General features: G+C 39.1%; 1 protein-coding gene and 1 non-coding gene across 2 annotated transcripts in view; both read right to left on the bottom strand.

The window, feature by feature from the left end:
* Positions 1-22,271, bottom strand: part of Birc6 (baculoviral IAP repeat containing 6) — a 205,629-nt gene that overhangs the window by 15,821 nt on the left and 167,537 nt on the right. The window contains 4 exon segments of the mRNA XM_052746262.1: positions 1,327-1,410; positions 1,413-1,546; positions 2,230-2,340; positions 3,658-3,803. Coding sequence (XP_052602222.1) covers positions 1,327-1,410; positions 1,413-1,546; positions 2,230-2,340; positions 3,658-3,803 — 475 coding nt within the window.
* Positions 14,006-14,112, bottom strand: LOC128116120 (U6 spliceosomal RNA). Its single transcript, XR_008220380.1, has one exon. It is a non-coding gene; the product is annotated as a U6 spliceosomal RNA (small nuclear RNA).

The following is a 22,271-nucleotide window of genomic DNA, read 5'->3' as shown; positions in this document are numbered from 1 at the left end:
GACAATCACCTTCGTCGCCATCTTAGAGAACACTGTGAGACAGCCAGTACACAAGCCTAGGTGAAGAGTGAAGAAAGAAGGACAAACACAGGACTAGGAAAAGGTTCTGATTAGAATTTGTGCTGTGGTTTTGGTAAAAATGGATGATTAGCATCAAGAAAATTTATCTGAATCTTAAACTTCTTTTAAAATGCAAAGAACGTTTTTTCTGAGAGTTTTAAGAGTTATAGTCAACAACTGAACTCAGGGCATAAAGGTATTTATTTTCTCTGAATATGATAAAAAGAACAGGGAGTAGGATAAAGAAGTACTGCAATGTATTAAGATAAAAAGGTCTAGAGAAAAGCAGCAGTAGTTAAGTATAACAATTACTGAGTTTCAGCTGAGTCAGCTAACAGATGCAATGCCACCTGCAGTGGGAGCTACAAACAGGGGCCAGCTCCAGTGCAGAGCTACAAGTGGGGTCCACCTGCAGTGGAGAGCTACATGTGGGGGCCACTTGCAGTGGAGTTACAAGTAGGGGTCACCTCCAGTGGAGAGCTTCAAGTGGGGGCCAGACATCACTCCCACCAGGAAGCTTTCCAAGCTTCCACCTTGCTTACTTCTCTGGACATCAGCCCCAGAGAAGTTTCCAGGACTCAGGGTGCCAGGTTGGAGGTCTTAACACATATAGCACCACAGTGCTCCACAGGGAAACATGAAGTTATAGTGTCCATTATACAGCAATGGCCAAGCACACACAGTCTATGACCTTCCTATAGAAAAATTATCCAGAAAATCAAAGCAAAGGAAAACATCTCAGAGAAGTCAACAGATCAGTAATTTTAGCTGTCTGAGGAAGACAGACTAATTAACCTATGAATTAAATCATAAATGTAAAGAATTTTTTCACTATGCATCAAATCTTTAGTTAGATGTTATGATTAGACAGATCACAATGTTAAAACAGAAAATACAAGCTTTGTTGTATTACTATGACTTTATTCATAAAACTTAAAGATACTCAAAACTATAGATTTCTCATAAATGAAAAAGACCTTTTCTGATGAGGAGTCTATAAAATAAGAATGTGGCACCCGAGATAACTTTATCCTCAGCACTGAGTCCTCTGATACTATGCCTCAAAACTATAAGTGGTCAAACACTGTAAGTCTTCACATGCTGTCTCATCTGCACACCCTGAACTAATACCTAGCAAACAGCTCCTTTGAATGCCATCTAAACGGTCAGCAAAATTTACATTGAAATGTAAAATTCAGGCTGTGTCTATGCTCTCCATGAATGCATGAGTAGCTGAGGAAGGATGGGGACAAAGTTGCTTTCTACCTTCATGATGTCAAGTCGCTCCTCATCACAGCGTACAAAAACACTGGAAGACGATGACAGAGGCAGTGAGGTTGAAAGTGTCACCCCGCTTCCTGAGCCAGACGGCGGGCTCTGGCAGCACTGTGGGCATCATTGGCATTTTTCACCTGAGACATGTAGTGGTAATTTACTTTAAAACCCAATTTCCCATCATCATCTTCAGAAACCATTTCAAATGTATCTAAAAGGAGGACAGAAGACCGAAGTGGAGAACCAGTATGGAAAACAGCAGTTATGATATAAATGTCACAAAGAAGCCAGCTTCTAGTCTCTTCTTCCATCCTAATGGAACTGCTACAGAGTACCACAGGGTGGGGGTGCAGCTTAGTGTCAAAGCACACCCCTAGCTTGCATGAGATCTTGGGTTCAAGCCCCAGCACTGCAGAAAGTGAAAGGAGAGTCCATTCTATGCCTGCTCTGCAGGTCTCTACTTGTGTTTTTATTTGTGCAGATTGTTCTAGTGCATCTCCTGGAGTCAGGATGAGAATGCTGTGTCTATACGCACAGAGACCTCAAGTCAAAGACGGCAGAAGCTTTCATGTGTGTACAGAAAGCAGAAATCAGGTCCCAAACAAATTTTTACGCACATGCGCGCGCACACACACACACACACACACACACACACACACACACACACACACACACACAAAGATGAGCAATTTTTGAGGCAGCATCTATCTCAGTGTGGACACAGGTTAGCCTCAAAATCCTAACTCTTGTGCCTCTGTCACCGTGTGTAGTGAGTTATAAGTGAGTGCACCATACCTAGCTCAAGTCTAGAAATCTCTCATTTACTTGCACACTTAACCAGCACTGCCAGAAGGGTGATGATGACATCTTAGCAGATGAGTAATTTCAACTTACCAAACTGCAGTTTCTTCATGACAGCCACATACTTTTCTTCAAGTGATTTTAATACCGACAAAGGTTTGGGTTTCATAGCCACTTTCTTTGAGTATTCACCTAGTTTTTTTTCTGCAATTTAATATTTCAAGATAGATAACATAAGTATATATTTTAAAAGGTTTTTATCAGCATACATGAATTATATCTAATAATAGGTTTCATCCATGTATACAATAATGCATTCTGAGGCGGGTAAGCAGAAGCAGGCGGATCTCTGGGAGTTCAAGACCAGCCTGGTCTACAAAGAGAGTTTCAGGACAGCCAGGGCTGTTACACAGAGAAGCCCTGTCTTGAAACAAAACAAAGGAAATGATATATTCTGATCATATTCCAATACCCTCTAGTTCTCCCCCCACGGATCCCTTTCCTCTTCTCAACCAGCCCCTCTTCTACTCTTTCTGTGTGACATTAAATTGAAAAACAACCCACCTCTCTTCCTCCCTGCCCCCAGACGGGGTTTCTCTATGTAGTTTTGGTGCCTGTCCTGGATCTCGCTCTGTAGATCAGGCTGGCCTAGAACTCACAGAGATCTGCCTGGCTCTGCCTCCCGAGTGCTGGAATTAAAGGTGTGCGCCACCACTGCCTGGCAACAATCCACTTCTACATTCAGGTTTTGAATACTAAATTACTACCAAGGTTTTCACAACTATCTTCCTATTTTATCTCTTTGGGAAAATGGAATTACTTTTCTATTTTATGAACATAACAATGGGCAAACCCCTCATTGACTTTTTAAACAGCACAACATATGTATCACAGACGTTCTCCTGCAAACTTGCAAATCTGGGGAGAGAGGGATGAGTTGGGGGGACAGGATGTCCTTATATGGCAGAGGATGGCCTTGAACTTGTGATCCTAAGTGCTAGGAGTGAAAGTATGTGCCATCATGTACAGCAACCTCAATTTATTACTTCCTAACAAAATGATGGTTTTCAATTCCGTGACTTTCAACGAGAAGGGAAAAAAAAAGAAATTAATATGCATGTTCTCAAGCTACTATAATTAGTCTTAGCATATGGAGTAGAGATGAATTTTTATTTTATTTTAGGATTTTTTTGAGACAACATCTCCTTATATAGCCCTGGCTAGACCAGAACTCGATACTAGCTGGCCTCAGAGAGATCCACTTGCTTTCACCTTCCAAGTGCTGGGATCAAAGACATGTGTCACCACACCTGGCCCACATAAATTAGTCTACAATGAGAGAATATTCTTAACTAAAACCTGACAAAGAGCAAAACCTAACAAAGAATGATGTTGTCAGAGTGAAAGAACTTACCTGAAAATGGGGGGGAAATATGCTGTTCTCACTTGCTTACTAAAGCATGGTTTGTGCAGATGAAAAAAATAAGTAAATAAATGAAAATCAAGTAAGACACTACTGGCCTTGATTGGCTTGCCGCAGACTGGTGGTGGCTGCATGGACAATCTCAGCAGTCCTCTGGATGTCTGGGACCAGAAGAGTAAGTCCTTCTGGTTCTTGATCAGGTGCATCTGGTTTGACTCCTGTTTTAACATTTTCCCTTTTAGATCTGATTTTTTTTTAAACATGGAAAGAAATTCAGGGAAAATTAAGTTTTAGTACTGCCAATAAAAATACTTTAATTCAGTAACAGTGATTAAAAATGAGAGTATGTACTACACTTGTCACATATGATAAGTAAGAAGCTCAAGTCATATTCATTGCTGCTTTTGAAGCCATAGATTAATGCCTAGGATAACAAATAAAGTTATGGGTAGATTGTTCCTGTCTAGTTAATAGACAAAAAATAAATGGTACATAAATATCAAGGTAAACAATCAAATGCTTAATATATACCCTTAGACCCACAATTACAAACACTTAACTGTAAGTACCCAGAGGTTAAAGGAATCACTTCCACTCTTATAAACTAGTAATCTCATCTTATAAAACATTGGAATCAAAACTTCATGGCAATTCAAGAACACTACTTGTATTTCACTGAATATGCTACTTTCTGAGAACAAAAGAATTTAGTATTTCAGAGAAAAGAGTAGGCCCGCAAATGGGTCTCTTACAAGACACAATGTGTAGCTACTGTACACCTTTAGTACCAAGTGTTATATACAATCACTTCAAAGCATCACTCTACTACTTCTTCTCAGGCCCTAATGACCCAACATTGCATCACATTATCACAATAGCATGTATCACAACAGCAAGGTTTCAGTGTACAGGACAGAGTGTCAGTTCAATATAAGAATCACTAAAATCACAACTAAGTATTTCTTTTTCTTCTACTGCAACTCTTGACACATATTATTCACTTAATAAATAACTATTGTTTAGATCTTCAAAATAATCTATCCTTGTTAATTCAGCAAAGGTTTCAAAATAAACAGCAGATAAATAAAGAGGTATGAAATCTTTCTAAGGCATAATCTAGACTCTATAGCACTTATTTTTCTACATGAATACCTACCAACAAAAAGACTTTACCATTACATTAAAATATGTCACAAAGTAGGCATGGAGCCGTAGAAAATCTTTGTTGTTGTTGTTTTGACACAGGGTTTCTCTGTGTAGTTCTGACTGTCCTGGAACTCGGTCTGTAGACCAGGCTGGTCTCAAACTCAAGAGATCTGCCTGCCCCTGTCTCCCTAGTGTTGGGATTAAAGGTGTGTGCCTGGCTGAGAATCAATTTTTAAAATCAGCAGAAGGTTGAAGAATCTAACAAAATATTTTGCCATCTACATCTACCCACACAAATGAACCTTATCACAAAGACAAACCTGCTCAACAGTAACTCCTTGCTTAACTATAGGGAAACATGAAGTAGTAAACAAAGAAACCACTCACGAGGTAAACAGCAGCAAATGACTACAGCATTAGGGCTTGTGCTCTGTACCCAGTTCCAATGTGTCAAAACCACCAGTATCCACCAGTTAGTCTAAGTAATGGCATCTACTATCTCTCACCTGGCAAGATGACTTAACAGAAAAGGCACAATGTGTCATTGGATCATTGTCCTTATCTTCCCTCAGATGTAAGAAGTCACACAAAACAAACGGCTACTTTCCTTTGCCACCCAGAAAACAACTCAGCATGTGTTGGTACTGTATACCACTTCAGCATCAACCTCAATGTATGTACATGTATATGAACACATTTGTGTTTACCTATAAGCAGAGAATAGGAATGTTTGAAAGCTGAAATATCAGATACTTTTACTTCTAGAGTCAACCAAGACACGGTGTCTTTTGTAATTCTGAAATAAAATTTAGCCTACAGCTCAATAGTGAGACAATTTCTTAATTGTATTTATCTAAAATTATGTCCAACTTCAAATGCTGAGGAACAAAAACAGTATAAAGGTTCTTTAGAATAACCACTCTTGATTTACAAGGATTTTTCCCTTCCCAATTTTAAGTGTCATTCAGGTTAAAAAATAGTGAACTACTAGGATACTGAATTATAATAAGGAATCAGGAGGTTATTTGAGAAAACACTTATGTTTGTAGTGAAAAAAAATTTAGCTGATGCCCTAACCCTCAAGCAGCTGATCTACTGAGCTCTTAGAAAAGATTTTAAGCTAATGTATCTCACCAAGCTAAGAAGGAAGTATGAAAGTTAAATTCTTTTATTTTTTCTCCAGAAATGTATTTTCTTTTTGAGGAAATGAAGCCTTCCATGTGGAAAATGAACGGCATCAATGCAATTTATTTGCCAGCCTGACATAAAGGTTATACTGGGGATACCACTACTTTTCATTTGCATTCCTGAATATGGACGCTGATTTCTTAATTGCAATTTTTAAAGGAAGATTACGGACAGGCTATTATAAGTAGGATATTAAGTTTTATGTTTTTTAATCAAAAATAAGTTTTTAAGTAGTTCAAGAATTCAGAAATTTAAGAAAATATACACCAAGTTCATAAAACAATTATTTCACATTGAAGATAATGGTAGAATCCCAAAGTAGGTGTATTTTAGACTCTGACATAGGCCATCAAATGATTTTTACTTGGATAGTTGCTTTGTCACAAACTTACAGAAAAAAGGATAACTTCCAAAGGTGATGGGATTTTCACCTTGAGGATGGATAAGCACTGCCTACCTATCAGCAACTGCAGCCACTCAATGTTTGACAGAACTCCTTGTCTATAAAAGCTGCAGGTTACTGTCAACCCATATGGAGGCCCAGCTCAGGAAAAAAGGCCATACCTTAGCTCACATCCTGAAGTCTGTGTGAAAAGCTATTTGGGTTCAAGGCACCTAGCTGGAAGTAGGCCTCTGAGACTGACAATGGATCCAACATGGTAAGAGCAATCAGCGACGGCCGCTACCATGGCATCCGCTGCTCTGTGCATACGTTGAATCTGGCTGTGATCACTGCCCTGAAGAAATACGAGGAAGCAACTGAGGTTTCTACCATTACAATGTACACATTTTCCTCTACGCTGTGAATTCCAACTGAATGGCTAATAAAGTGAACTTTGGCTCCATGGATAAAATCTGAACTAGGATGTGAGCAAAATGGGCAAATCTGTCTCAAAACAAGAAGATTTAAAGAACAGAAACAAAACCAAAAATGTTCTGGGGCCAGTAAGACAGCTTGGTTGGTAAAGGTACTGCCTTGGGCCTGAAAGTCAGAGTTGCACAGCGAGGATTCCCATGGTGGAAGGAAAGAACTGACTCCTTCTAGCAAATCAAACTGACTGCCATATGTTTACCATGACGCATTCACACCCACAAACCCAAAATAAACAAAAATGTTACATATATTTAAAAAAAAACTCCACACCTCAACATTATTATATTAATGGCCTCTACTAACACGACTGTTAAAATTAAGTCAGATATTGCTCTATTATACTGTATCAGAATTATGTGGCTTTATAACTCAGAAATGGAACATACTTCAAACAACTATTTTCTTGGTAGTGCAAAAAGGAAAGCCTTCTTTAATCCCTTCTAGTTCTAAAGCCGGAAAGGCCCACAGAGTGAATAAGCATTTAAAAGCACAGCATGTAAAGGAGCAGATTCAGGACTGCTGGGAACTAGCAATGACATTTACCCAGAAAACAAGAACTACACTTACTTCTTTCCTCAGGTGTAAAGCCTTCTGCCAAGAATTATAGTTTAAAGCAAATTAAGATCAAAAGTAAATAAGATTTTTTTTTGTTAATAAGATGTTCTCTTGAAAAAAATTTACTGTAGACAACTTACTTGCTTCCAGCGTCTCTAAAAAGAATCTAAGTAACTGGTAAAACATGCCTAACAAGGACCTCTGTGAGACATGATTAATTTAGGCCTAGGTTTCAACAATACTTGTTTTTAGTCTTACTTAAACTCTCTCTAACCTCAAGTGCCAGCTGAATTTTTAATGATTTAAATGAAGGGGGAGGGGTGAGCAGAAAGCTTCCATGCCTTAGGAAGAATAAATGAGTGACACTGGCAAGTACTTCCAACACAGGCATAGGAGCTTTTTTAGCTCCAATATATTAGGTCCTGAATATACCACCAGACACAGTAATGGCACTGTATGTGTGCACAAAATGGAAGCACCACAAATAATATAGGTCATCAGTTTACTAAGGAATGACCCAACTTAACCACGAAGTAATAGTGGGGTTGGGGATTTAGCTCAGTGGAAACAAGGGCTCTGGGCTCAGTCCTCAGCTGGGGTGGGAAGGTGGGGAGATAAACACCAGCTTCACTGTTTAGAACACAAACTAAAAAGGTTGTCAGAGCCAGGGAGATCTCTGTGAGTTCCAGGCCAGGGTGGTCCACAGAGTGAGCTCCAGGCCAGTGAGAGCTACACAGTTAAAAACAAAACAGAAACTGTTGACAGACAACTGAAGCTATCTAAAGTCACCATTTTTAAAAGGAATGCCTAAGACGTGGTTCTGTCAATGTGTCTTGATTAGGGAATCAGGACTTTTATATTGTCTGTAAGAGGCAGAGGCACAAGAAGAAACTAGGACAGTTTTCTCAACAGGCACCAAGTCGGAGGTAAGGAAAGGAAAAGCTTTGATTGAACTGTTTTTTAAAAAAGATTTATTTATTTATTATGTATACACTGTTCTGCCTGCATGTACACCAGAAGAAAGCACCAGATCTCATCATAGATGGTTATGAGACACTATGTGGTTGCTGGGAATTGAACTCAGGTCCTCTTAACCTCTCAGCCATTTCTCCAGCCCTGACTGAACTTTTATAAGGTCAATGTTAAGGGAACTTAAAAGAGAATAAGAGAATCCGATTTTTACTTTTTATTTTTCAGAGAACAGGTCAAATAATCTCACTTCAACTTCAGTTGATTTTTTTTTTTAAAGGAAATGGGGTATCTCTGCCCCACCCTCATCCCACACACAGGGTTTCTCTGTGTAGCCCTGACTGTCCTCAAACTCACAGAGATCCACCTGCCTCTGTCTCCCGAGTGCTGGGATTCAAGGCATGTACCACCAGCACTTGGCATTTTAAATAACATTTTATTTAAGTATGATGGGTTTCTTTTCACCAAGACGCTGTGAGATTGCTAAGAAAAGTGGAAATTAAGAATGCTCACTTGAGTATTGCCAAAGAAAAGTTTTACATTCAGAACACCACAAACTGAATGTCACATGTGTTTTGCTATAACAGCAATTAAGCCTAATTCTGATTAGCAGCAAGTGTGTCTCTCAAATTTTTGGTGAACCATGAAATACCGAATAATGCAGAATGATTATTTGGCTACTGTAGTCCAATAGTTAGTATTTGTACAGAGATAAAACAATCACTGCTCCTGCCTTTGAAAAGGTGATGAAAGGCTCACATTTCCTCAAAAGGGAAACCAATGGCTATACTTTGACTCCATTGTGAGATTACACAGGCTGCAGTGACCAGCAGGAAATTCATCTCACCCAGGCTACTGTGTAGAAAACAAAGGAGTCCAAAATATCTTCACAGCATAAACATTTGGTAGGTAAAAGAATGAATTGTTACACTAGACAATTACATTTTCATTCAAGTGGAAATGATAAGTACATAAAGCACAATGACTAGATTATTCACACTCCAAATCCTTTTTTAAAAAAAAGATTTATTTATTTATTTTATGTATAGTGTTCTGTCTGCACATATCCCTGCAAGCCAGAAGACGGCACCAGATCTCATTACAGATGGTTGTGAGCCACCATGTGGTTGCTGGGAATTGAACTCAGGATCTTTGGAAGAACAAGCAGCGCTCTTAATCTCTGAGCCATCTCTCCAGCCCCCAAATCCTTTTATTAAAGGAATAGTGTCTTCTTTTTGAGAGGTGATGGAATCCATCGCTATGTTGCTAATCCTGTCCTTCAACTTGCAAACCTCCTGACTCAGTCTCCCAAGTAGCAAGGAGAAATGCATCATTAACATCTGGCTCCTCTTTTTTTAGATTTTTATTTAGTTTATGTGTGAGTGAGTTTTGCCCACATGTATGTGCACTATATTTGTGCCTGGTGCACACAGAGACTAGAAAAGAGTGTCAAATCTCCTGAACTAGAGTTACCCATGGCTGTGAGTCATCCTGTGTGCTGGGAATCTTGGCCCTATAAGAGCAATAAATGTTCTTAACAATTGGGCTAGCTCTCTGGCCATGAAATATTAAGTATTAAAAATATGGTTTGAGGGCTGGAGAGATGGCTCAGAGGTTAAGAGCACTGACTGCTCTTCCAGAGGTCCTGAGTTCAATTCCCAGCAACCACATGGTGGCTCACAACCATCTGTAATGAGACCTGGTGCCCTCTTCTGGCCTGTAGGCATACATGCAGGCAGAACACTGTATACATAATAAATAAATAAATCTTTAAAAAAAATATGGTTTGGTACTCTACTAATTAATTATAAGGTATAACTAGAATGCATACCAATTGAAATATATTGCCTTTTAATGCTCTATCATAGTTCTAATTTACAAATTCTTCAGAGAATGAAAATGAATGGATGTTACAGAAACTATCAGAAAAACTGTAAAAATCTATACTATTTCATGTGCTTCCAAAGATTATCAATAGAATAGGGGCTTTTTCTCAGATTTTTATTTATTGTGCATGTTTGTATGTATGATGTAAATATGAGTGAAGTCACAGGCATGGAGTCTTCTCACTGGCCTGGGAGATGTTTTATATTTTATTATATTATAATTTAATGTTATATATTATGTTAATTATAAATTAATTCTTGGGTTTTTCTTCAAATCCTATAAATTTTTTTTTTTTTCGAGACAGGGTTTCTCTGTAGTTTTGCGCCTTTCCTGGAACTCATTTTGTAGACCAGGCTGGCCTCGAACTCACAGAGATCCGCCTGGCTCTGCCTCCCGAGTGCTGGGATTAAAGGCATGCGCCACCACCGCCCGGCCATAAATTTTTTTAACTCATTGCTTATATTTAAATTATTTTTCTACACCACAAATATCTGGCTCAAAATCCAGTGTACCCCACCACTACCATTTTGAATTGGTATGGTAACAAACAGAACAGGTCTTTGGAATACATTGATTGCAGTATCAGGAGTGCACAATTTTGATTGTAGCACCCTAAGTCACAATTTATATGGACCTTTATTCCTAATTTGTAAAAGGTGGGAAGCTGAGTTCCAAAGAGTCCCTGACAGCTCTGACAATCTCTAGATAACACAAACAAGCTACTTATCTATGATGTGCCTAAGAACTGTGTTCTAAATTAAAAGCAATAGATTCAAATTCAATATTAAAACTGCTTGAGGGGCTGGAGAGATGGCTCAGAGGTTAAGAGCACTGCTTGTTCTTCCAAAGGTCCTGAGTTCAATTCCCAGCAACCACATGGTGGCTCACAACCATCTGTAATGAGATCTGGTGCCCTCTTCTGGTCTGCAGGGATACGTGCAGACAGAACACTGTATACATAATAAATAAGTCTAAAAAAAAAACTGCTTGAGATATAGCATAACCCATTATTTTGTACATTGACTTTGTTTTGAAGCTAGTGCTCTTAGAGACCGAGCCATCCCTCCAGCTCTTATTTTTTTCAGAGATAAAAGAGAACTAATGTAATGCAATTTGATTAAACAAAACCAAACCAAAAAACCAGAATGACCATTTTACATAAAAGTTTATTACTGAGGTAGAAATACTAAGACAATGATTTTTAAGTTAAAAATTGTTTTTGTTTTTGTTTTGGTTGCATTATGTCTTTGCACCATGTGCATTTCTGGTGCCCAAGGAAGCCAGATGTTGGATTCCCTGGAACTGAAGTTACAGACCATGAGCAGCCATGTGGGTGCTGGGAATTGAACCTCAGTCCTCTGAAAGAGCAGTCAGTGTTCTTAACCACTTAGCCATCACTCCAGCCCAATTTATAAGTTCAATCAGTTAATACAGTAAGTTGTAGTTTCAATTTAATCAGACAGCTATTGAGGAACAGTTACAGTTCCAACCTAGCCATTATACAAGTCTGAAACCAAATGATCAATGAATTATTTGGTTGTGGTAGTGCATAAATATAGAAGTATCTAAACTGGGTCACTTAACTTACCTTTCTTCATTTACACTATTTTTTAGTAATATTTTTGTACTTCATGGGAATCAGGAGATGCTGAACTAAATCCTAGCTTTGTTACCTTAAAAAGAAAAGAAAAAAGATACAAAGAATCTTGCTCTGAAGCCCTGGCTGTCCTGGAACTCATGTAGAAAGGCTGTCCTACACCAGGCCCAGATGTTAATTACTGATTTAAGCTCTCATAGTATCAGTCTATGTCAAGCAAGTATATTTTTCCATCTACTAGATAAAACAAAAATAACATAAATCTAAGTGATTGTATTTTTAATTTTTTTTGTTTCTGAAACAGGGTCTCAACTCTATAGCCCAAAACTTCTATGATAAATGCTGGGATTGCATAAATGTGCCACCATACCCATCTTCAAGCAATTTTAAAAGTGTAGATCTTATATAAGAAGTTAAGGCTGATTCAAGCACAATGTCAAATACCTTTAATCCCAAGATCAGTCTGGTTTACAAGGCAAGTTCCAGGTGGGTCAGGGTTACATAGTAAGATCCTGTCTTTAAGGCTGTACCAGTAGTAATGATACTGTATTATGTGATAAATGCAACACTATACTAGAACTCATCCCCAGTCATGAAGCCTGCCTTGTGCTCAAGAAATTAACAAGCATGGGGCTTAGGCAGAGATGTTATACTCACCAAAATTAATTTAAACTGGCAGGGGGGAAAAAAAGGAAAGCACTAATTAACAGTTACAGAAATTCATGTTCATGAAATTCTGGTTCTGATCCCTTATGATTGGTATGAAACTCAGTACAGTAGCCCTGGACTTGTGCAGCAATAAACATGTAATTGCAGGTTTTATACAACCATTCAGACCCATTGTACATCTTTGTTATTTCTGATCTCTTTCACTTCTTAGGAGATCTGCCCCAATTTCACTATTGAAACTCTGGGGAAAAAAAAATCCCTGTATAAACAATCTTGAAAGTGGGAGCAGATATTTGAAATGCACTATTGTGGCATAGCTCTCCTCTCCCTTCATACACAACATGGTAATTTACCAAGTAGCATATTACAGAAGTAGCTAGGTCTATAGTGATAGTAATGGGGCTATTGGCACTCCCCACAGGAGAAGGAGGGATGGAGAGGGGAATCACAGGACCCTTATATAAGAATCCAGCCATTATTCCTTCTGGTTCCCCAAGCCCCCAGTTGTAAGACATCCTGGGAGATGCCAGACTATACAGAAAATGTAAAGTCAATTTAAAGGGGGATTCCATAATGCAGTTTCTAGAAGGCTGTTATCTATCACGGGGTGAGACTTTGTTTTGGCATCACCTACACTCCTGTAAACAGCCCCTCACCCATACTCTGGAAGTGAACTCAATAAACTCACTGCCTTGCTCTCACAAAGTGGTCCTTTCAAAGATTAAAAAGCCATTCCCTAATTTTTGCAAGTTATTTTAATCCCTATTATGGGAATACTTTGAACCAAAACCAGCCCTGGACCAACAAGAAAAGCATGGCACAGTAAAGTGCTGTAGCTAGAATGCAGGCAAAGCATTCTTGGGAATCACTATGGATAAGTGGGCAAAAATTCAAGAGTAAGCAGAGTGTAAAGGGGACTCCCGCACAGCGGGGGCTGCCTTCCAGACCCCAGCTAGGCACAAACCACACCCAAACACCTGTTTCCACAGAGAGATCCTTTTTTAAGCAGGGAAGAAAAGTTAAAATGGCTGCTTTCTGGCTCCGACAGAAAAAAAGACAGCAAGTGACCTTGTAGGTCTCATTCTTAAGAAGAGGAAAAGGGAGGTCTGTGTTAGAATGGGCTAGAATTCGGTGGTAGACGAGATAGAGGATGAGGGAGAGGGGAAAGGAACAAAGGAAAGGGGGCAGGGATGACAGCCTCTGGAAAAAGAAGAGACAGATATGGCACATAAGCGAATGGCAGTTTATAAAGGTAAAGGGGGACATCCCATAATAGGATGAGATGTTTAATTTTAATTGGGCATGTTAATTAGGTGAGCCAAAGGGGGTTTCTGATTGCTGGACTTCAGTAGTCAGTCTCAGGAGGAAGATTTGTAAAAAAAAGTAAAAGAAAGGACCTTGGTGGCCAGCTTTCGAATGTAATCTTAACAGTTTTTAGCAAGGCAGAGGGAATGGGGGAGAAGGGCAAGGCCTGCCAGCACCACATTCTCTAGTAGGCTGTGTTCCTTCATTGTGTCATTTTAAAAGTCAAGCCATGGCATACAATTTTCTTTCTTTCTTTCTAACTATGGAACGTTTCACGAATTGGCGTGTCATCCTTGCGCAGGGGCCATGCTAATCTTCTCTGTATCGTTCCAATGTTAGTCTGTGTGCTGCCGAAGCGAGCACGGCAGCTCTTAAGTACTGAACAGACACACAAAACAACTCAAACTGTAGCTGCACTAAATGAAACCAAGGTTTGTGTCACTGTTAACTTTGTCTTCAATTAAGCACAGAGGAAGGAAACAGGAAAACAGAGTAAGACAGGTAATGGACATCTTCCTTTCTCTTCTCCTGTCTGTAAAATCTTCTACATTCTACAGGAGAGAGAAAGCTTCTTAAAATCAGTGTGTCCCCAAAGCGGAGGAAGACTATGCGTGGTGATGGGTGTGGTGGCACATTTAGAATCCCAGCACTCAAAAGTATCTCCTGCCTCAGGCCTACAAAGTGAGTTCCAGACCCTGTCTCAGCAAAACAAAGACAGACTGCGAATGGTGGTTAAGCCACGTATTAAACTAACCAGAGAGAGAAAACTCTACTAAAGGAAAGAGCTTGGTAAAACCTGAGGTAATTTTTAGTTTGCCAAATCTCCCCATTTAAAATACGGAACAACAGCATCACAGAGCACTTCTATTTATTTCCATTTTATTTTCCACTTCCATGTAACATAGTATTTTCCTTCAGCACGCCCTCCCCTTCCTCAGCCCTGAGCATCTCTTTTCTGTAGTCTGTTGAACAACAACAGTTTCCCCGGAAATTGAAACATTTTATCCCATAGAAAAGCTCCTTAAGAAGAAAGGTAAACAACTCTAAATATTTTCAGGAAGTCCCTGAAAATGACCAGATTCTCTCTCTGCCAGAGTAAGCAGTAAACGCTGAGACACTCTCTCAGAGGAGAGGAGCTGAGCTGCAAAGAAGACAGACAAGCCAAAGGGCAAAGACTCTGAGGTGGGAGCAGCTAGGTGTCAGGAAGAGGTTTAGAAGAACGGAGCACCTGGAAGGGGCACTCTCCAACCTGTTGAGCGACCTTCAGCTGAGCAGTGTGTTCTAGATTTCCCAGGTTTGTGAACTGTCACCTATGCTGCAGCGTGCCTTGGTGATGCAGCTGTCTTTGAGTCTTTTCTGCTCCTGTAAGTAACCCCAATAAAACTCATGGTTCACCAAGTTAGACATTCATGGTATCTGTACTTTGGTCTGTTGTGGCTCCCTATCTGAGGTGAGTAGACATGTGTGTTGCATCTCCCCAGAAGTTGTCACATTACAGGTATCTTAGCTTGTTTCATATATTACACTCACCTTATAGACATACAAACATTAAACACTAAAATCCACATGAGGGAAATCACAAAGATTTTATCTAAGTCTGGTCACCTTAGTTATTATACTTGCCAAACCTATCCATCCATTTTCCTGCAAATTTCACAATTTTACTTTTCTTTAGAGCTGAATTGTATTCCACTTTATATATGCACATACATTTTCATTATCCATTCATTTGGCTGGCTCAATTTCCCTGCTTTTATGAGTAATACAGCAATACACACAGATGTGCAAGCATCTCTGTGGAAGGATACAGAGTCCCTGAGGTATATGGACTGTAGCACAGTTAGGTCATATGGTAGTGGATAAGGGTTCTTCTGTCTCCACATCCTCACTAGAATTTGTTGCCATTTGTTTTCGTATTTTCTATTTTAAAATCTTTTTATTGTTTAGTCAGGAATTTTCTGTATAGCCTGGCCTCCTGGAACTTGATCTCTAGACCAGCCTGACCTTGACTGAATTCAGAGATCCTCTTGCCTCTGCCTCCTGAGTGCTGGTATTAAAGGGGTGTGTCACCACCTCCTGGCTTGCCATTTGTTTTCTTAAGTACACTAATTTAACTGAAGTGGGGTGGAATCTCAAGTTACTTGCATTTCTCTGATAGCTAAGATGATGAATACTTCTAATGACTTACTGGCCATTTGTGTTTTTTTCATTTTTGGATACCAGGCATTACAGATGGGATAAAGGTTTAATTGCAAATTTTTAATGATCAAACTATTTATGACTTGTTTATGGCTGGGATTAAAGGAATCTTAACATGCATTAGGGTTTACAGAACTGCACACTGAAAATTGAAAGATGAAATTCATTCAATAATTCTGAACTTAAACAATTGTTTCACACTGTATTTAATATATGAAACAGTATTTCAATCATTTTTAAGACAAAGTGATGTTTCAGAGTTCTTTCTATACCTAAAGAGACTTACAAATAGAGATCCACTTTATTAATTCCCACTGTTGCATGACTTTACATCCATGAACACACTTTGTTTAAATAATCATCTGCTGATGGATATATGAATCTTATTTTTCCATGTTTCACTTTTAAAAACAATGAGAATAGGGCTGGAGAGATGTCTCAGTAGTTAAGAGCACTTTCAGCTCTGCAGAGGAACTAGATTCAGTTCCCAGCACCCATACAACAGTTTCCAGCCATGTATTAAATGTAGTTTCAGGAAAGCTGACACTGTCTTCTGACATCTTGTGGGCACTACACACATGTGGCAAACACTAAGACACAGTATTTTTATAAATCTGTTCAAAGAAGAGAATAATTATGCTTCTTCTTTGAGAATATAGGTTAACACATTTCTAGGAGAAATAAAAAAACTAGCTTATTCAAGTTAGTTTATTTTAATACTAATCGTCCACTTATGGCAAATGGCATTGTTTCTGCCATGATGTTTCCTCTTTAAATGTGAAAATTTCCTTAAAACGTTACTGGATTACTTGGACTCTAAGTAAGTGACAGCATGGGTGCTCAAGATCTAACCGCGTCTTCACTTACCAGGAACTCCGGAGTCTGCTGACCAAAACCTTCCAATTACGAAAACTGACCTTTAGTTTTCAATAACAAAAACTATCTGACTGATGATTAGGTCAGTAAAATTCCATGATATACACACAGGGCTTCAGGAAAAAAAAGGGTTGTGGTTTTGTTCCTTTCTTTCTTTCTTTTTTTAATTAGGTGCTGCACAAGTTTCCTACATTTACAACCTTAACGAGAGTACATACGAGAGCATTCCAATGAGTATATACTCTCTTTTTCATTCCTGCTAACTGTATACTCAAAGATCATAATACAATGTCTCAAATGACTGGGCCTCATCAAGCCTAGAACTGATAGATTCCTGCCCAAGCAGTAGGATTCATTTCATAGATCTTCTACCTGGGATCATTTTGCATGCTGCTGAGGAGGATCCTGAGCAAACTTGAAGTCTGAGTTATATAACTGCTTTTATTAAATTAAAAAAATTAGATTTATTTTTATTTTTGTGTTTTGTTTCCCTGAATGTATGTGCACAGCATACATGCCTGTGTAGGTCAGAAGAGGGCATCCAATTCCCTGGAACTTGAGTTACAACTTTTGTGAGCTCCCATGTGGGTGATGGGAACTGAACCTGGGTCCTCTGCAAGATATCAAGTACTCTTAGCTGCTGAACCATCTCTACAAACCCATGATTACTTTATTTATTCATTCATTCATTTTGGTTTTTCAAGACAGGGTTTCTCTGTGTATCCCTGGCTGTCCTGGAACCTGCTCCATAGACTAGGCTGGCTTCGAACTCAGAGATCTGCTTGTCACCACTGCCTGGCTCCATGATTGCTTTTTAAGTCAAATGTCTTGAATAAGAAATGTATTTCTACCGGGCGGTGGTGGCGCACGCCTTTAATCCCAGCACTCGGGAGGCAGAGCCAGGCGGATCTCTGTGAGTTCGAGGCCAGCCTGGGCTACCAAGTGAGTTCCAGGAAAGGCGCAAAACTACACAGAGAAACCCTGTCTCGAAAAAACCAAAAAAAAAAAAAAAAAAAAAAAAAAAAAAAAAAAGAAATGTATTTCTACCTAGGAACTAACTTTATATCAAGTCCATAATATATCAGCAAGAATGTTATTAAACACCAAATTTCTCAGTTACAAGTCTCAGGACACAACTGCTGAGATGGAAAGTTCCTTTCATGGCCTTATTCCACCTCCCATTCCAACCATTCAAGTACATTCAGAGATCACCTATCTGTAACAAAAATTACATTAGATTGGATAAGATCACTATTGAAATTTTTTTTATTGCATTTTATTTGAGGGGGCATGCACCTGCCTTGGTACGTGTGTGGAAGAGAGAGGACAACCTTTATGAGTTGGTTCTCTCCTTCCACCATGTGGGTCATCCTAGGGATCCTCTCAGGTTAGTAGACTTACCAGTAAGTGCCTTTACTTGCTGGAATCACCTTGCTAGCCCTCATTACCACTTTTAAAGATAAGTAATCTGGGCCGGGCGGTGGTGGCGCACGCCTTTAATCCCAGCACTCGGGAGGCAGAGCCAGGCGGATCTCTGTGAGTTCAAGGCCAGCCTGGTCTACAGAGCAGGATCCAGGAAAGGCGCAAAGCTACACAGAGAAACCCTGTCTCAAAAACCAAAAAAAAAAAAAAAAGATAAGTAATCTGTGACCTTTCATCTAGCCTTGATTTCTCTCTTGCTTTATCTGCCATATACATTTAATGGCATACCCAAATTCCTTGGGTTTACTGCACAGGAAATGACTTCTTTCAGTCTGGAACTATCTACAACAGGAAATGACTTCTTTCAGTGCTAACTTTCTACACAGTCTGGAACACAAACACCCTCTAGTCTTCACTAAGCCAATCCCTCTTTTTTTTTTTTTTTTTTTTGAGAGTATGTGTTTATGATGTTGAGCCTTGTACATGTAGGCAACTACTATCTTCAAATCAGAGATCTTCAGAATGAAAACAATTTCTTTTAAGATGATCAACGTCAAATACAATAACTCAGGAGGGGGGTACTTTTTTTTAATGCTTGGCAAAAAGACAAAATACACTTTTTTTTTCAAAGAAAGGCAGGAAGTGTTTGTTTGTTTATTCATTCATTCATTCATTCATTCATTCATTCATTCATTTATTCATTTATTTATTTATTTAGAGACAGGTTTTCTCTGTGTAGTTTTGGTGCCTGTCCTGGATCTCGCTCTGTAGATCAGGCCGGCCTCGAACTCACAGAGATCCACCTGGCTCTGCCTCCCAAGTGCTGGGATTTAAGGCGTACAACCACCGCCTCGGCCAGGTAGTGTTTTAAGTCTTAACTCTTGGTAGACTAAAAAAGGATGGATTTGACTTTTCTAATCAGACAGCCCCCCCAAAACCCAACAGAAACCACTGGGATCTTAACCAAGCAACATTCACAAGACTTAACACAAAACACCCCAGCAAAGGGTGTTACTAAGGGGGTTACTAAGACCAGTCACCACACAGGCCTTTATGGATAGAAAACAACAAATGAAACAAGCTCTGTGGACAGTTACTGTGGTTTCACATGTGTGTTTTGTTATTATATGAGTCTTAAATCTGAAATATGATGTGTTTTCCAGACAATTAACTGAAAAACAAATTCAGTTATTCTGTATCTGAAATAATACATTTTCAGAGAAGCCAAAAATCCACTCAAAAATTTATATAGCATTTTGTATGGACAGGATTAAGAAAAGCAAAAATAAACAAGGGTATATATTAACTACCATTCACTGCAAAAAACTTATTCCTAAATATCTTAGAGTTCCTTGTCATAGATCCTTTACAGGATCCACCAGGGTCATTATAGAATAGGGATATACACAATTTAAAGAAAGATACTTTTAAACAATATTTTGAATTCAAATATTTAAACAATAGTCTGCCTCCCTGAGTCCTAGGATTACAAAGCATGCAGTATCACCTGGCCCGGAGTATATATTTTTACTGTTTGGTTATAGCCATATATAATAATTATCCCAACAACAAAAACAAGGCAGAGAAATGCAAGGCAGGTCCCCATCTTGGTATCTAACAGACATATAGTTAAGAGCTACATGTTTTAGAGTACAGGAGCAAGAGACACTAATTACAGTGCAGGGACAAGATGCTCAATTAAAGACATCACTTCAATTGGACAGTATGATTTTTGGTTCAATAGTAGCAAAATACTCTTTTAACAGAACTACACTGGTTTCCTAGACCCGAATCAGAAAAACCGAAAACGGAGGGGAGAACAGAATAGAACAGACCAAACACAGTATTATTTTCTTCTATACAACAGAAAATTATCAACGAAAATGGACCTTTCCAACTCCCTTTCCTAGTAACAGAGTAACGTGAACCTTCATCTTTAACAACAACAACAACAAACAGAAACAAAAGGCCTCTCTTCATTGTACAGGCTGGCTTCAATCATCTTTCTGCTCTGGGCCGCCTAAGCAGCAACAGACATATGCTACCACTCCTGACGGCAACTATAGCTTTTTGTGTGTTTACCAAGTAGTCTGCCTCCTAATTCCTTCCAGTGTGTGATCCCTGCCCAACTGGCAGAGAGTAAGTACACTGGGCCAAAACAGAACCATTCTTTTTGGCGACCAATTCAACGGCATTAATTAAACCTGTAACACCTAAATTGTAGATTCTTGCAAAACAACTGGGTACAAAGATGATAAAGAACATTCATTGACTTAGCAGTCTACTAATACACACAAAAGCTTCCATCAGTAATATAAATGCCTTAAAAACTATCTTTTAAAGGCCATCTTCAAGGAAAATTGACTCTGTGAAAAGGAAAGAAAGGCTTTCTGGATTTTACATTCTTCATAACAGAACTCATCATCTTCAAGTATAAACTTTGACCAAAAGAGAATTAAAAATATTACTGTTCCATAAGCAATTAGCTTCACTGTAACTCCAACAAATAATGACTGATTTTCTAATTTCTAAGAAAGGTTATGCCATAAATTATAACGTGTATCTAAATGACAAAAGTAATGTATACACACACATATTGGACACTAAGATTTACCTGTATAGGTTTATATAAACTTCAAAACTGTATGTATGAAGTTGTTATAACAAAATAACCTAACCACCCAACAATAACTAGGCAGAGTAAAAATGCAGTATCTTTAATGTGGAATTAGAAATAAGAACAATGTCACTGGAGTGTATAAAATGACACTTAAAGGTGTCTCTGAATTCAGTGCTGAGGGAAATTAACATCCTTTGTACAATTGTCACACTGTGGTACAGTTAGTAAAACCCATTATCTATATCTATATTACTCAAGGGGACAAATAATAAACTATTGTGATAAAAGGGCACAGGTATAAGACTGGACGGATACTTGTTCTTTATGTTGATATATTGCTTGTCTGAATTTATGTGTGTATATGCCTGTATAAATGGTAAATGTCAATAAAGAAGAAAAGCTAAAAACATTTACAGAACTATTTTCAAAACGTTTAAAAGCAAAGTCAAGAGAAACAAACATGGTGCTGTACCTTAAGCGGTTGGTGTAGGTATCAACACAGGTCTTCATTTTGGCCAATAATGTACCAACGGAAGTCTGACATTCTGACTGTTCTTCTTCTTCTTCACCATTCTCTGTAGAAAGAGGCAACAACAGCGGCACCATAGATGTACAAGAAGCAATGGCCCGGAGCAACTCTAGCAGAGCCCGGTAGAGTGGCACATGTCTTGCCATGTCCAGAACTAAGGAAGAAAAGGGAGAAAACATACAGTGAGAACACACGTCATGTAACAGCATCAACAGCAATACTGTGCTGATATGATCACAGGGTTAACGGTTGGTGACTGGACTAGCAACCAGTGTTTATGTGGTTTTTATGTTTATGAGGCACCACTGCACTTCTAGAAAACAAGGAAGATATAGAGTAGGGTGGAACAAGCATGGTGGTAATTACTATTTTGTTATGTTACATATAAATTGTAGTGGGAGCTGTTTAAGCCATGCTGGGCGGTGGTGGCACCCACCTTTAATCTCAGCACTCGGGAGGCAGAGCCAGGCAGATCTCTGTGAGTTCCAGGCCAGCCTGGTCTACAGAGTAAGATCCAGGACAGGCAACACAGGGAAACCCTGTCTCGAAAAAAACAAAACAAAAATTGTAGCGGGAGCTGTTTGAGCCATGCCCTGAAGCACTGCCCCTAGTGAGGTAGCAGGTAACTGTTACACCTGCCTCTGACCTTGAGGTACATGCTCCTGGGGTGTGGCCACTCAAAGACCATTAAGACCTGGGATGCACCTATGCAGCTCTCTCTTCCATACCTTGTGGTTTTGGTTGCTGGGATGGACCAGGGCAGAGCTTGCCAAAGAACAGCATTGGACATGACTCATCCTTCCTTCAACAAATTCCTTTATTCTCTCTTATTAGTTAATGCCCAAATAAATTCCTTTGATCATTAAGCAGACTCCA

The sequence above is a fragment of the Peromyscus californicus genome, unplaced genomic scaffold (assembly GCF_007827085.1).
Source record: "Peromyscus californicus insignis strain IS unplaced genomic scaffold, ASM782708v3 Scaffold_1__1_contigs__length_55948999, whole genome shotgun sequence".
In the NCBI taxonomy this organism is placed as follows: domain Eukaryota; kingdom Metazoa; phylum Chordata; class Mammalia; order Rodentia; family Cricetidae; genus Peromyscus; species Peromyscus californicus.
Note: the sequence above shows the minus strand (reverse complement) of the source record. Positions and strands in the feature narration are given on the sequence as shown.